The sequence below is a fragment of the Fusarium odoratissimum genome (assembly GCF_000260195.1).
Source record: "Fusarium odoratissimum NRRL 54006 unplaced genomic scaffold supercont1.26, whole genome shotgun sequence".
Classification (NCBI taxonomy): Eukaryota; Fungi; Ascomycota; class Sordariomycetes; order Hypocreales; family Nectriaceae; genus Fusarium; species Fusarium odoratissimum.
The window spans coordinates 59,124-72,794 of record NW_022158710.1 but is presented as its reverse complement, the minus strand read 5'-3'; the positions used below and the strand labels follow the sequence as shown (position 1 = coordinate 72,794).

Here is a 13,671-nt window from a genome sequence, read left to right as displayed (position 1 = left end):
CTGAAAAATGTCCAATCAGCCTCGGAATAGTGCCGACATCGCCGTGCAAATGGGGAACACAGGGATAAATGATGAGCGCTTGAGATTTTCTCCCCATTTCCTAACGAAACAAGGTTAGATCCGCGGCCACATGGTGGTAATGATGCGGAGACCCCAGAACAGTTGAGTCAGGATGTGGCACCGTGGAAAAGTCTTTATCCCTCGACACGTTCTCTCAGCAACACGAGATCCAGACACCCTGTGCGTCCCAGCAAACAGACAATGACAATCTCGAATCCCATGCAACGACGGAAGCATATTCTTCCCCCACAGATCCAACCCCGCAAACCCCGGACTGAATCTCCAATTCTGGAGAAGCAATTGTTCGGTTGTTGAATTGAGTTGGCCCTTGCTGGTCCAGCGGCACACTAGTTTTTGGAGACGTTTTACTGCTAGACTAGGGGGAATATGGGTCAACTTGACTTGTATAAATCTTTGCCCCCCACCGGTTTTGGGGATTGTCTCTTCGACTCTCCAGTTCATCCACAACCTTCTTTGCAACCTTATCTCCCCACAGCTGCAACAATTCTCAAGCAGTAAAGTTCAGGTTTGAACCTTGAGACGCCGCAATCATGGGCCTCTTGACTCTGCAAGAAGATCGGCCTACGCCGAAGGCCGTCTACAACTGGCGCGTCTACACATGCGCCGCCATTGCATCAATGGCTGCTTGCACAATTGGTTACGACTCTGCTTTCATCGGCACGACACTTGCTCTGCCCTCATTCGTGCAGGAGTTCAACTTTGAGAACTATGAGCCTAATGCGCTTGCCCTGGTCAAGCAGAACATTGTCTCTGTGTACCAGGCCGGTGCCTTCTTTGGATCTCTGTTCGCCTATGTCAGCAGTTACTTCATTGGCCGCCGATATTCTCTTATCCTCTTCTCTCTTGTCTTTATGGTCGGTGCTGGTATGATGCTGGGTGCCAATGGTGCCCGGGGTCTCGGCCTTATTATCGGTGGACGCGTCTTGGCCGGTATCGGTGTCGGTGGATGCTCCAACATGACACCCATTTACATCTCAGAATTGGCTCCTCCCGCTGTACGAGGTCGTCTTGTCGGTCTTTACGAAGTCGGATGGCAAGCCGGTGGTCTTGTTGGTTTCTGGATCAACTACGGAATCAACCAGCACCTCCCTTATGCCCCTGGCCAGAACGAAAACGTCTGGCTGATCCCCTTTGCTGTTCAGCTCATCCCTGCCGGTCTTCTTCTTATCGGTGCCGTCTTCATTCCTGAGTCGCCTCGATGGTTGTTCTCCAAGGGCAAGCGCGACAAGGCTATCAAGAACCTTTGCTGGATGCGAAACCTTGACCGAGAGGATATCTACATCGTTGAGGAGATTGGCTTTATCGATGCTGAGATTGACCGATTCAACAGCGCTGTTGGCGCTGGCTTCTGGAAGCCTTTTGCTGCTCTCAAGCAAGCCAAGGTTCGATGGCGCTTCCTCCTCGGTGCTCTTCTCTTCGTCTTCCAAAACGGTAAGCACACTCATCCTAGTCTTCACTTCAATGACTAACTTTTCACAGGCTCCGGTATCAACGCTATCAACTACTACAGCCCCACTGTCTTCCGAAGTATCGGCATCACCGGTACCAACACTAGCTTCCTCACCACTGGTATCTTTGGCGTTGTCAAGACGGCTATTACCTTTGTCTGGATTCTCGTTCTTATCGATCACGTCGGTCGCCGAAACCTTCTCATGATCGGTGCCGGCGGTGGTGCTTTCTGCATGTACTTCATTGGTGCTTACATCAAGATCGCCAACAACCAGGCCAAGATCGATGCTGGAGAGACCCCCACCCTCTCCTCTGGTGGCATTGCAGCTATCTTCTTCTTCTATCTCTGGACCGCTTTCTACACACCATCATGGAACGGTACACCATGGGTTCTCAACTCGGAGATGTTCGACCAGACCACCCGCTCTCTCGGCCAGGCCAACGCCGCCGCCAACAACTGGTTCTGGAACTTTATCATCGCCCGTTTCACCGAGCAGATGTTCAATGCTTGGGGATGGGGAGTGTACATCTTCTTCGCCTCCCTCATGGTCTTATCCATCTTCTTCGTCTTCTTCTGCATTCCTGAGACCAAGGGTGTTCCTCTTGAGGCGATGGACAAGCTGTTTGAGACTAAGCCTATCTGGAGGGCTAACAAGATTGTCATGGAGGAATTGAGACTCCAGGATGAGGAGTTCCGTCATAATGCTGATGGTGCTGATCTGCGAGAGGAGAAGGCCAATGCTGAGCAGATTGAGGGCAAGGCTTAAAAGTCTAATGATGATTTAGGTATGAGGTTAAATATAATTTAGATTGGGTTAATACATCACTATGAACAACATCTTCGTCTTTGTTTTAATAATTGAATACTTTGTTGCCTAATAATTAGGCAACTCGTTCACCCCTATACGGAGCTTCGTTAAGTGGACTATAGGCAAGCCTCCTCAGGCGCAAACGCGGAAGGATCCTTGATCCTTTCCACCCTGGCCGGGTGTTGTTGAAAGGAGCGCGGTTCCTAAGAAGTAGACGAGGTGAAGCAACTTTTGCCCATGCCCGAAGCACTCTGTCCTGAAGATCAAAGTTTGACTGGTAATGTAAATATCTCCATGTGACTTCAACCCTGAAATCATCCATAGCACACCGAAATAAGCATGCATAGCCAGTGTAGGAGCATCACATCTCCAGAATTCGCAACCGGGGCATGTTCGCTGCTGCTCGGGCGGCAAGGGTCAGGCAGATTGTTACCGTGTTTTGATTTGAACTCTGGCTTAGACACCTCGTTGCCATAGCCAGCTTCTCGAGTCTGGCCTCATCACACTTTCCGCGAGCTATGATTTCGTTGAGGAATAACACAGGATCGAGATCCGGGGGTACACAGAGTTCGGCAAAGCGGTGATATGCTCGGGCGAAGCGGAGTGATAAGGAGGTTTGGTTGATGTCACTCATGCGAGGATTGAATAGCCCAAGGACTGGTCGTTTGCTATAGATGAATCGCTTGAGTGTTTCAGGCAAGGAGGGAAGTCGCTGTGTAGAAGGATCTAAACTTGTTAGCACCTTTTAATCCAACAGTTGGGTTGAAAGGGGATTTTACCTTAAGAAAATCTCTCTCTTGATCATGCCTGCGTGACAGGTAAGTCGAGTAAGAGAAGGATTCCAGGCTCACGAAGCTTTCTCGAAGGACTCTCCCCAGAGATTGAAGCGCAATAAGTCGAGGCACAGCTCTACGAATCACAAGGCCCTTGACAATCGGCGTAGCTGGTAGGTTACGTGAAGTCTGCGAATAAACCCGTACTCTTTTGATCAGTGATGGCTTGAGTTCGAGGTTGTTTCCTCTAAGTCGTGACATCGGATCGTAGCCAGGCTGAATGGTCCAGGTGCGTAGAAAGTTCAAAAAGGGGGTTGTCCTCTTTCCTTTATTTCATTATGTCTCTTCTCGTAGAATTCGCCGACAGCGTCGAACAGCCCCCCTTCATCTTGGAAGCGGAAGGGAAGTTGAAAGCTCATAATTTCACACAGATCTTAGACAGTTCAATAATACCAGCCTGTGACTCCAAAAGTTTGCCCTTTCTGCGTGACAAGGCGTGGGGCCTTTCAAGGTAAAGAAAACTGCAAAATGGCTAACAAGGTGGACTGAGATGCCTTGGATAGTAAGGGTTTTTATGTATTCGAGATAACTTAGGATAGAGCTGAGGTGGTACAGGATAAACTGATCAAAGGCTTCCTGTCATCATAGGTTGTCTCCATATTATACCTCACCATTCTCCTTCCACGCACCATACTTTTGATAAATATCCTTTCTGAAAACATCCTTCAAGTCACTCGCAACCCCTCCATCAAGAGGCAACTTGGCAAGAATAGCTCCAACACCACAAATATCATTCTTGCGATCAATGAACCACGCAAACGTCAAACCTCCACCCCAAGACATAGTATGAGCACCATACCACCCCTCAACGTCTTCAAGCGTGATAGTGCCTCCAAGCCCATGCCCAAGCTTCGTCTCCTCGCCGATACCAACTCTAAAGAAAGGGCCGAGTGGGCTAGCTAGCATGCCCTGTTGACCGCTAAGTGCTTCAGGGGCAAGATGGTTCTGAAACATGTCGGCGCAGGTTTCGGGCTTAAGGAGCTTTCCGTCGTTGGCGAGTAGGGATTGGGTGATTCTGAGATAGGTTGGTGCAGGCATTGCGAGACCATGGCCGCCGAAACATCCATCTGTACGGCCGTTGATTTCGGCCCCTTGACCCATGACTGCGTAGCCGAGACCTTTTGGATCATCGGGGTTGAGATCGACGAGACGCTCACGCAGATCCTCTCTCGTGACGGGAAAGAACTGTGCGTCGGTTTTCAGACCAAGAGGTTTCAGGATACGCTCGTGAACATGTTCCTCCAAGGTATTTCCGGTAACGCGCTCAACAATTCGACCAGCCCAATCTAGACCAGAGCCGTACATCCATCCCTTTCCAGGTTGATGCAAAAGAGGATAGATGAAAGTATCTTCTACCTTTCTCTTCTTTCCATCCTTAGGTTTATACTTTCTGCTCCATTTTCCAATAGTCGGCTCCAAGAAATCATACGCCACTCCAGCGCTGTGCGAAAGCAGCATCTCAAGCGTGATAGGTTGACACGCTGGTTCAAGAATCGGTTCATCGTTTTCTGACCATCCTGTGAGGACCTGCTTCTCCGCCAGTTCCGGCGCAACCTTTGATAAATCCCCCTTGAGAGTGAGAAGACCATCGTCCACACATTGCAGAGCTGCGATGGAGGCTATGAGCTTTGTAGCTGATGCAAGACAGAGGACATCATCGAGCTGTTGGGGACGCTTTTCACCGGAGAGGAGAGTTCGCTGGCCGAGGGCTTTATTATAGGTGAAGTCTCCTTTGGAGTTGGTAGCACAGATAATGCCCCCGTTGATCTTGCTAGAGTCGATGGCGGCTTGGAAGTTCTTCTCGATGGTTCTCGCCATTGCCAGAGCGGAGAAAGATTTGATTCTGGTTGGTAGTTTGGAGGATACAGCGAAACGTGAATGATGAGTGATTTTCAGTCTTGATAGCATTGGGAATCTGAGTATTTATGCAGTTGGTTGATGTAAGACAGAAAGGTAATCATCCGAGGGAGAGTCTAATCACGTGGGTCAATATACACGGCAAGTTGTTATACCGACCAATCATGCTGCTTAGTTTCCGAGCGAGCGAATCGACTTGAACCATTTCCTTCTCATAACAACTATTATATAGCCGGTGAGTCAACGGTTGGAAGGCTCTACCACTTTGTATTGTGATAGAGATCTATTATCTTCTCGAATACCCTCCTCAAGAGACTTATTAAAACTCTGGCTTCAAGCTTCGGATATCGAATTCCTTTGCGCCTGTTTAATCAACCAGTCAGACGACGTCATCCAGACAGTCTTAACCTCAAATCTCAAATGACTCACCTCTTTCAGTCAGCAATTCAATTAAACATTGCATCGCCTGCTTAAAGGAAATGCTCGTGCTTATGTCTCCATCGCCTGAACCATGACGACCCATGAACCAAAACTACCCCAAAAACGCGAAAACCTTGCAGATCAGTCGGGGTAATCATTCGGCCATGAAGCATTCTTACCGATACACGGTTAAAATGAAAGCAATAGCTGACATTATATGAAATAACCAATGGAAACGTTTAATATTTCTTAAATAGGCTTGGTGAGGTTGTTATGGGCACTGATTTTGTAGCTCATGCATCTTCTGGCGTTCAGTATGCCTCTTTAAGCCGATATAGTTGCTCAACAAGACTCATCCAGTATTCTGTGAAGCATCGCGAGAAGTACATAAATAGAGAGTGATTATAATTTACACTGATTATGACAGAGAGAAAATGACGTGAAACTGAGAGATTCGGTATTCAGGTGCCGTACTATATGTTGCCAAGCTAAAAATCTCCAACACCACGGCAAGATATCGTCTTCGCCGAACATAGATTTCTCAACTTCGACGTCACTCCCCAGTGACCTCTTACCCTCTGAACGAAAGAGCACATCGCCATGGCATCCTCAGTCTCATTCCCTCGATCGGAAATGGTCCAAGTCAATACCATTTCACAGCATGAACCAACCATCTCACAAACAATAACCCGTATCAACGCAGCCTACGACTGGACAGGCCCCAACGATCCCTCCAACCCCCGAAACTTCTCCCTCCTCACAAAAACACTCAGCATAGCCTCCATAACATCCCTCGCCTGGGCGTCCTGTTTCGCAGGCGCTATATACGCCCCAGCCCAAACCGCCGTCAGCCATGAATTCCATCAAGGCCGTTTACCTTCTGTTCTACCTCTAAGTCTGTATAATCTCGGCATGGCGTGCGGTCCACTCGTTGGAGCACCGCTATCTGAGACTTATGGACGCAAGACGGTGTATGTCGCTACCACGCCTATCTTCCTTGCTTTTCTGCTAGGATCGGGCTTTGCGAATGGTATCGTGAGTTTATCGATTTGTCGGTTCTTTGCGGGCATGTTTGCATCGCCGAATGTGAATAATACGTCTGCTACGATAATGGATTATTGTGCGCCAAGATATCGTGGTGCGAGTTTGGGGATATACTACTCTATACCCTCGCTTGGAGCAGCTGTTGGACCTCTTGTTGGGGGGTTCGTTGAGAGGTCTTTTGGGTGGCGGTGGACGCAGTGGGTTGCTGTTGTGATAACGTGTGTTCTTTATATCCCGGTTTTGTTCACGAGGGAGACTTATAAGAAGGTTGTTTTGCGAAGACGAGCTATCAGAATGGGTTTGGGTGATAGCTCGTCTCAACACACAACTGTTGCTAGGACGATTCGACACTTCTTTACGGTTCTCATCCTTCGGCCGCTTCATATGCTGTTCACTGAACCAATCGTCACTCTGGTCAGTCTCTATAACGGCTTCATCTTCGGCTTGTTATACACGTTCATCATATCCGTTCCCTGGATCTTCAGACATTACTACAATTTCAGCGCAACAGGCGAGTCCCTTTCATATCTGGGTATAACTCTCGGCACCCTTTTGGCCTGTGCCCCCTTCGTCCTAATCGACTTCTTATACTATCAAAAGCGCCTTATGCACTGGAACCAGACCCATGATGCAAGCGAGCCTTTCCCCCCAGAACATCGTCTCATATCCTCCATGATCGGAAGTTTTCTCCTGCCCGCCAGTCTCCTCACAGCAGGATGGACAGCTGAATTCCGCATCCACTGGATCCTCCCCATCTTCTTCCAGGGAATGACAATGTTGGCTTGCCTTCTGATCTACGCTGGTGTAAATCTCTTTATGCTCGATGCTTACGGTCCTTTGTATGGAGCATCGGCGTCTGGTGCTATGATGTTAAGTAGATATTCTTTGAGCTTTGCATTTCCCATGTTTGCGCTGCAGATGTTTGAGAAGCTTGATGCGGGGTGGGCAACGACGCTCTTGGCGGGTTTTACGTTTTTGATGGCGCCTATACCGTGGTGTTTCTTTGTTTATGGGGAGAGGATTAGGGCGAGGAGTAGATATGAGTCAAGTTCATAGCTAGACAAGTCAATAGAAATTCTCAGTCCTCATCACCCCCAATCATCTCTATGCCCTCAAAAAGATCAAGCCAATCCTCCAACCTCTCCTTCACGAAAGTATCCAACTCCCAGGGCTCATCAGTCAGCGCATCTTCATCCCTAGCCCAGACATACATATCCGCCTCTACAATATTCCCATCCTCCAGTACAACATCAACACTAGTAGGAGTGTATACTTCCCCTTCAAAGTCATCGAGCTTCTTGCGCAGGGACTTGGTCTCCAAGATCAGCAAGTCCCCATCTACTTCATGCCCATCTTTCTTTATAACGGCAGGATAGTCCCTTGACCGGACGGTGTAGCGTGCGTAGCCGCGTACTGTGGCTGGGCTGGCGAGGGCGGAGATGGGTTCTGTGTTTGCGGCATCGCCGGTTAGGGCCCAGGCCAGTAGGGGACGGGCGCGGAGTGCGGCTTTGAAGAGTCAGCCATAGTGATGTCTTTTGTGAAGAGACTGTAAGGCCTGTAGTTTGTTTGTTCTGTGCCTGCTTGTGAGTATACGCATGTATGTATGTTGAGGATGTTGAGGTCAAAACTCACCTATGGTCGGTGATTAAGCATCGAAACAATCCAACTGTAATATTTTCTTTATTAAAATAGCTATTGCTCTTTGAAGCAAACAAAAGTATGTCCGTTTGTTGCCTCGCAATTTGCTGCATTGATTGGGCAAAGTGCTCATGGTCTTCTCCAGCTGTAACCTAAAGCCTAATATCGTGAAGGTTAACTTCGCTATCGTGATACCTTATTGCCTAGGCTGGTTATACTTTTCATCGCTACTCTAACATTTACACCAGGTGAGCTTATATTTAGGTAAAGATTTATGAGTTTAGGTAAGCTTAGGGTAGTCCAGATGAGCATCAATCACATCTTCAGCCAACAAAGCAAAGGCAACATATCGTAACAAAAAGTCCAAACATTTATATAAAACTCCAATAATGCACGCTATCTATGCCCATAAAAAACAAACCTCACAGCTTCGCCTCCGCTCTCTGCGCAACCTTCTCCGCAATAGCAACATGCACCTTTTCAATCGGCATCTCCTCCAACGTCTTGCCCGTCCAGTACTTATCCTGCTCCAAGCCCTGATAAATCAACGCCTCCGTTCCCAGAATGACCTTCCACCCTTTATCCTCCGCGATACCGCCCAGCCGCGTAAAAGGCGTGGGGTTGTAGCACATCTCCAGAATAGCGCCCTTTTGCTCCTTGTCCAAAAACGTCTCCGTCACTGCGCGCGCGCGAATCTCCTCTTCTGTCTCGGGCTCAAAGTCGGGGACGCATGCTACGATGGCGCCGGGTGCTTCGAGGACCTGTGCTTGGGATACGGTCTTGACGTGGAGTAGACCCTCGCCGTAGCCGCGCTCAGCGCAGTCGGCGATCACAGCGGTGACTTCTGCTTCGTCGCGGTTGACGAGGTAGATTGTCTTGACCTTCATCCATTTTCGCAGAGCGTAGATGGCGCTTCTAGCGGCACCGCCGCCACCGACTACGAGAGCGGGTTTGTTGTGGAAGACGGCGTCGGGGTTGTCGATGTTTTGGTAGAATGAGTCGCGGATGCCAATGACGTCTGTGTTTGCGCCGCAGAAGATACGGCGACCGTCTCTTTCACGGATGAAGAGGGTGTTGCAAGCGCCGACGTCGCGACATTCTTCTGTGAGTTCATCTAGGTATGGAATGATGGCGACTTTGTTGGGCATAGTAACTGAGGCGCCTGTTCATCATCAGTACTTCAACTCATGCATGACAAGGAACTCAATTGAGTGAGTGAGTGGAACGTACCGTAAAAGTCGGGATGTTGCGCCAACTCCAAAAAGCCAGGAATATCAGCTGAATCAAGTCTAACCTGACCCCACTTCAATCCCAAATCTTGATAAATAACATTATGAAGAAACGGCGACAGCGATGCAGTCAATTTCTTGCCAAAGAGGTAGCCGTGGCGTTGGAGCTGTGAGACTTGGTTCGATTGGAGAGAGTCCCCAGAGACGGAGACCTGCTCAGAGGAGACTTGTTGGACAGACATGATAGGTAGATAGTGCAGAGACAGAGACAGTAAGTGGAAAAGAAAGTGGCCTGATTGAGAAATGATCCTGGAAAGTAGCGAAGATAGGTGCTATTCAAGTACTGAAACCGTCCAGTAGTAGAGAACGCAATGGAAGAAACCCCAGATCCCATTTTCACACTTGCCCCCCGAAATCTCCGCCTCAAGGGTTTATCCACTAAAGCTGGGGTCGCAATGCAAGAAATTACCGGGTCTCGAACCCCTCCACCGGATAAAGACTTAGCCACCTCGGTCCCGGGTAATGGATAAACATGGCCTTCACCCCATGATGTAAGTCGCATGGAAATTGCCTTATCATTTTGCGAATGGGTGTCCTCTTAAACGATTAGCATGGCTTGGCTGGGTTCGGCTGGTACCGCCTCGTGACGGCTTTTTGTATGACGATGGATAAGATCGAGATGGGAAAACGGGGGTGGTATTGGATGAATGATTGCTTTATCATCGAGTCTTGATCAGGGGGATTCTCCGCTTTGTAGATTCTATATCAAGTTGCCACAGCATCAGCGGTGGTTTGTCTCTTTAGTTATCTCATTATTGTATCTATCGCTGTTCATATAAGCATTCTATCATCGAGTGTCATTCACCATATCATTGTAGTCACTCCTCATCAACTCATCACATTGACGGCTTCTCTGTATCGACAAAACACTATCGTCTGATCGCAGCTATGGCTCACAAACCAAGCATATGCACAATGTCCCTAGGCCGTTGCTTTGCAGGCCACTCCCTCCCCCACAAACTCGACATGGCCGCCAAATACGGCTTCCAAGGCATCGAAGTCTTCTACGAAGACCTCGTCGACCTCGCAAAGTCCCTCCCTGGCGGCGATACACCCACCAACCAAATCACCGCCGCCCGCACAATCCGCGACCTCTGCGCCGCCCGCTCCCTCACCATCATCTGTCTCCAGCCCTTCATGCACTTTGGCGGCCTGCTCAACCGCGAGGCACAAGCGCAACAGTTTGAAGAGTTGAAGTTTTGGTTTGAGCTATGTCACGCTCTTGAAACAGATCTTATCTTGTTCCCTAGTAGCTTCTTACCAGAGGAGCAGCTTACGGATGATATGGGTGTTATAGCCGCTGACTTTACGGTGGCTGCTGATATGGGGCTGGAGCAACAGCCGCCGATTAAGTTTGCTTTTGAGGCGTTGTGTTGGGGAACGAGGATTAACAAGTGGGAGCAAAGTTGGGATATAATCCAGCGTGTTAACCATGAGAATTTCGGTATTTGCCTGGATAGTTATAACATCCTCGGTCGAATCTACGCCGACCCTGCAGCCGTAGGCGGCAAGACAAAAGACTGCGAGAGCGTTACCAAGGAGTCCATCAAGAGGATCCTCACAGACATCGACGTCAGCAAAGTCTTTCTGGTGCAGGTGGCTGACGGCGAGAAACTCAGTTCGCCCTTGAACGAGAGCCATCCGTTTTACAACGCGGAGCAACCGTCGCGGATGAGCTGGTCGAGAAACGCGAGGTTATTTTACGGGGAGAGTTCATATAATGCTTATCTTCCGTGTAAGCAATTACTGAGGGCTGTTGTGCAAGGATTGGGGTTTGAAGGGTGGTTGAGCTTTGAGGTGTTTAATAGGAGGTTTTGTGATAAGGACCAGATTGTGCCGGAGGAGACGGCCAAGAGGGCGGCTGAGTCGTGGGAGAAGATGAAGATTGAGCTGGGGTTGAGAACGGCGGACGATGTACAGCCGAGATTGCAGGCCATGCTGTAAATAATTTTCTGTTTTGTTCAAGTTATTATAATACCACAAGAATGCATTGTTACTATCATCTGGTGCCTTTATTTGCTCAGTATACACTCAATCACAACTCCATAACCACTCAATCCCATGATCAAACTTGGACTGTAAACAAATACTTTTGAACAATCAAATTCCGATAAACAATCTTTTGATTCAGTGATAATATTTACAACTTCGTCCTCAACTTCAAGTGCTTAACAGCATACTCAATCGCAGCGCTGTACCCAAAAACTCCCAACCCACAAATAACTGCCTCCGCCTTATCACACAGATAACTATGATGTCTAAAAGACTCCCTCGCATGAACATTCGTGATGTGCACCTCCACAAACGGGATATCAACTCCCACCAGCGCGTCTCTTATAGCCACGCTGGTATGTGTGTAGGCACCAGCGTTGATGATGATCGCATCGACGTTTCCTCGCGCTTCATGGATGCGGTCGACTATGGCGCCTTCGCTGTTGGCTTGGAAGGATACTAGGCTGGAGGAGAGGGATTCTGCTTGGGCTGAGGCGGAGGATTCGACGTCGGAGAGCGTGGTTGAGCCGTAGATGTGAGGCTCGCGTGTGCCGAGGAGATTGAGGTTTGGGCCGTTGATGAGGAGGAGACGACGAGACATGATTGCTTGTGTATGTCAATGTCAATTGAGTTATTGTGTTGTTTACTGAGTATCTCTCGTTGTGTATCACTTTATCAATGATCCCTCGCAAAAGTAAAACTCCGCCAATTCCCCAGCTTTTCCCATCTCCCCATCCCCAAACTCTCGGCATCCCCCGCGCCCGGTTAAGCCTTCATCCCTTCCCCTCTGCCCCTCCCCCCACCAACACATCTTCCCCACAGCGCATCATAATCCGTACCGCGGAAACCACTCAATCAACGGTTTCATACGGCATTTGCTACGGACAAAACAGTTACAAGACCACTGTTTGGCTTTTATCCTTTTTCTGAGTCTTCTGGAAAAACAATAGTTTCAAACAATAATGGAGCAGCACGAATTGAACGACATTTACGCTTTTGCCGTGCAGCTCGGCAAGGATGCCGGTGAAATGCTCATGGCGGCTGCTCAGCGCCGGATCGATGGGAATGGGGAGTCTTCGAGTGCTGTTTCGTATGTTGAGAAAGAGAACTCGGTAGATATCGTGACAAAGACAGACAATGGTATTCCCTCTCTGCATCCTTCTGTTCATGGTTTTGGTCACTGACTGTCTAGATGTTGAGAACTTTATTCGCACAACTGTTCTCAGTAAATATCCCGATCATGGGTACGTCTTACCCCTCGTCTTATCATGACCCTCACTAACGATGTCAGATTCCTCGGGGAAGAGTCCTACTCTGCTGGTGCTTCGCGAACATATCTCGTTGAAGACAAACCGACATGGGTAGTTGATCCTCTCGATGGCACCGTCAACTTCACACATCTCTTCCCCATGTTCTGCGTGTCAATCGCTCTAGTGGTCAAGGGTGTCCCAGTCATTGGCGTCATCAACGCACCCTTCCTACGCCAATTCTTCTCATCATGCACAGGACGAGGTGCATGGCTCAATGAGACACAGCGACTACCGTTGATTAGAAACCCGATTCCTCCGATGCCTGCTAATGCGCCTAGCGGCTGTACGTTTTCGTGTGAATGGGGCAAGGACCGTCGCGACATTCCAGATGGCAACATGTCGCGCAAGGTCGAGTCTTTTGTCAACATGGCTTCGGAGAGAAATGGCAGGGGAGGAAAGGGTGGTATGGTCCATGGCATGCGAAGCTTGGGCAGCGCGACGTTGGATCTTGCGTATACCGCTATGGGATCTTTCGACATCTGGTGGGAGGGTGGATGCTGGGAATGGTATGATGATCTCACGTATTTGTCTTAACCCGGAAGCTAGTGCTAACTTTGAAAGGGACGTCGCGGCTGGTTTCGCGATTCTCGAGGAGGCTGGTGGCCTTGTAACAACCGCCAATCCTCCCAGTGACCCAGAGACTGCCGACATTACAAGAGCACATCTTGGGGGACGGCTGTATCTGGCCATACGGTAAGCACGAGTCAACTGAATCTTGAAAAGTCACTTATTAAGATTTCATAGCCCCGCAGGTCCATCAGAAACAGAAACTGGACGACAGACACAAGAACGAACAGTGAGGGAGGTCTGGAAGCGAGTCCGAGAATTAGATTACAAGCGCCCAGGCGTATGAACAGCTTCAGCAATATGAACATAATAAACATATAGAACATCATTCGATGAATACAGCACGACTGCCCATCCATATGCGAGATTGGTGGCGGAATAA

The 13,671-nt window shown here is 49.0% G+C and overlaps 8 protein-coding genes across 8 annotated transcripts; 4 read left to right on the top strand and 4 right to left on the bottom strand.

Moving 5' to 3' along the window:
- Positions 1-182: 182 nt before the first annotated feature.
- FOIG_12298 (quinate permease) lies at positions 183-2,384 on the top strand. Its single transcript, XM_031213193.1, has 2 exons — positions 183-1,512; positions 1,561-2,384. The coding sequence occupies exons 1-2, from the start codon at positions 612-614 to the stop codon at positions 2,295-2,297; spliced, it is 1,638 nt and encodes a 545-aa protein (XP_031056938.1). The 5' UTR covers positions 183-611; the 3' UTR covers positions 2,298-2,384.
- Positions 2,385-3,565: 1,181 nt separating this feature from the next.
- On the bottom strand, positions 3,566-5,131 carry FOIG_12297 (beta-lactamase). Its single transcript, XM_031213192.1, has one exon. It carries the CDS (start codon positions 5,078-5,080, stop codon positions 3,773-3,775), a length of 1,308 nt encoding a protein of 435 aa, XP_031056937.1. The 5' UTR covers positions 5,081-5,131; the 3' UTR covers positions 3,566-3,772.
- A 918-nt stretch (positions 5,132-6,049) lies between these two features.
- On the top strand, positions 6,050-7,122 carry FOIG_12296 (uncharacterized protein; the record flags this gene model as incomplete). The annotated part of the gene is made up of 2 exons (XM_031213191.1): positions 6,050-6,907; positions 6,997-7,122. The coding sequence occupies 2 exons, from the start codon at positions 6,050-6,052 to the stop codon at positions 7,120-7,122; spliced, it is 984 nt and encodes a 327-aa protein (XP_031056936.1).
- Positions 7,123-7,571: 449 nt separating this feature from the next.
- FOIG_12295 (uncharacterized protein) lies at positions 7,572-8,090 on the bottom strand (the record flags this gene model as incomplete). Its single annotated transcript, XM_031213190.1, has 2 exons — positions 7,572-7,999; positions 8,087-8,090. The coding sequence occupies 2 exons, from the start codon at positions 8,088-8,090 to the stop codon at positions 7,572-7,574; spliced, it is 432 nt and encodes a 143-aa protein (XP_031056935.1).
- A 388-nt stretch (positions 8,091-8,478) lies between these two features.
- FOIG_12294 (quinate dehydrogenase) lies at positions 8,479-9,745 on the bottom strand. Its single transcript, XM_031213189.1, has 2 exons — positions 9,362-9,745; positions 8,479-9,293 (listed from the first exon to the last, which is right to left on the bottom strand). The coding sequence occupies exons 1-2, from the start codon at positions 9,600-9,602 to the stop codon at positions 8,554-8,556; spliced, it is 981 nt and encodes a 326-aa protein (XP_031056934.1). The 5' UTR covers positions 9,603-9,745; the 3' UTR covers positions 8,479-8,553.
- A 381-nt stretch (positions 9,746-10,126) lies between these two features.
- FOIG_12293 (4-hydroxyphenylpyruvate dioxygenase) lies at positions 10,127-11,401 on the top strand. The gene has a single exon (XM_031213188.1). It carries the CDS (start codon positions 10,309-10,311, stop codon positions 11,362-11,364), a length of 1,056 nt encoding a protein of 351 aa, XP_031056933.1. The 5' UTR covers positions 10,127-10,308; the 3' UTR covers positions 11,365-11,401.
- Positions 11,402-11,482: 81 nt separating this feature from the next.
- On the bottom strand, positions 11,483-12,136 carry FOIG_12292 (catabolic 3-dehydroquinase 2). Its single transcript, XM_031213187.1, has one exon. The coding sequence runs from the start codon at positions 12,011-12,013 to the stop codon at positions 11,561-11,563; it is 453 nt and encodes a 150-aa protein (XP_031056932.1). The 5' UTR covers positions 12,014-12,136; the 3' UTR covers positions 11,483-11,560.
- A 68-nt stretch (positions 12,137-12,204) lies between these two features.
- Positions 12,205-13,642, top strand: FOIG_12291 (protein QA-X). Its single transcript, XM_031213186.1, has 5 exons — positions 12,205-12,552; positions 12,605-12,656; positions 12,704-13,228; positions 13,284-13,415; positions 13,467-13,642. Exons 1-5 carry the CDS (start codon positions 12,375-12,377, stop codon positions 13,573-13,575), a joined length of 996 nt encoding a protein of 331 aa, XP_031056931.1. The 5' UTR covers positions 12,205-12,374; the 3' UTR covers positions 13,576-13,642.
- The last annotated feature ends 29 nt before the right edge of the window (positions 13,643-13,671 follow it).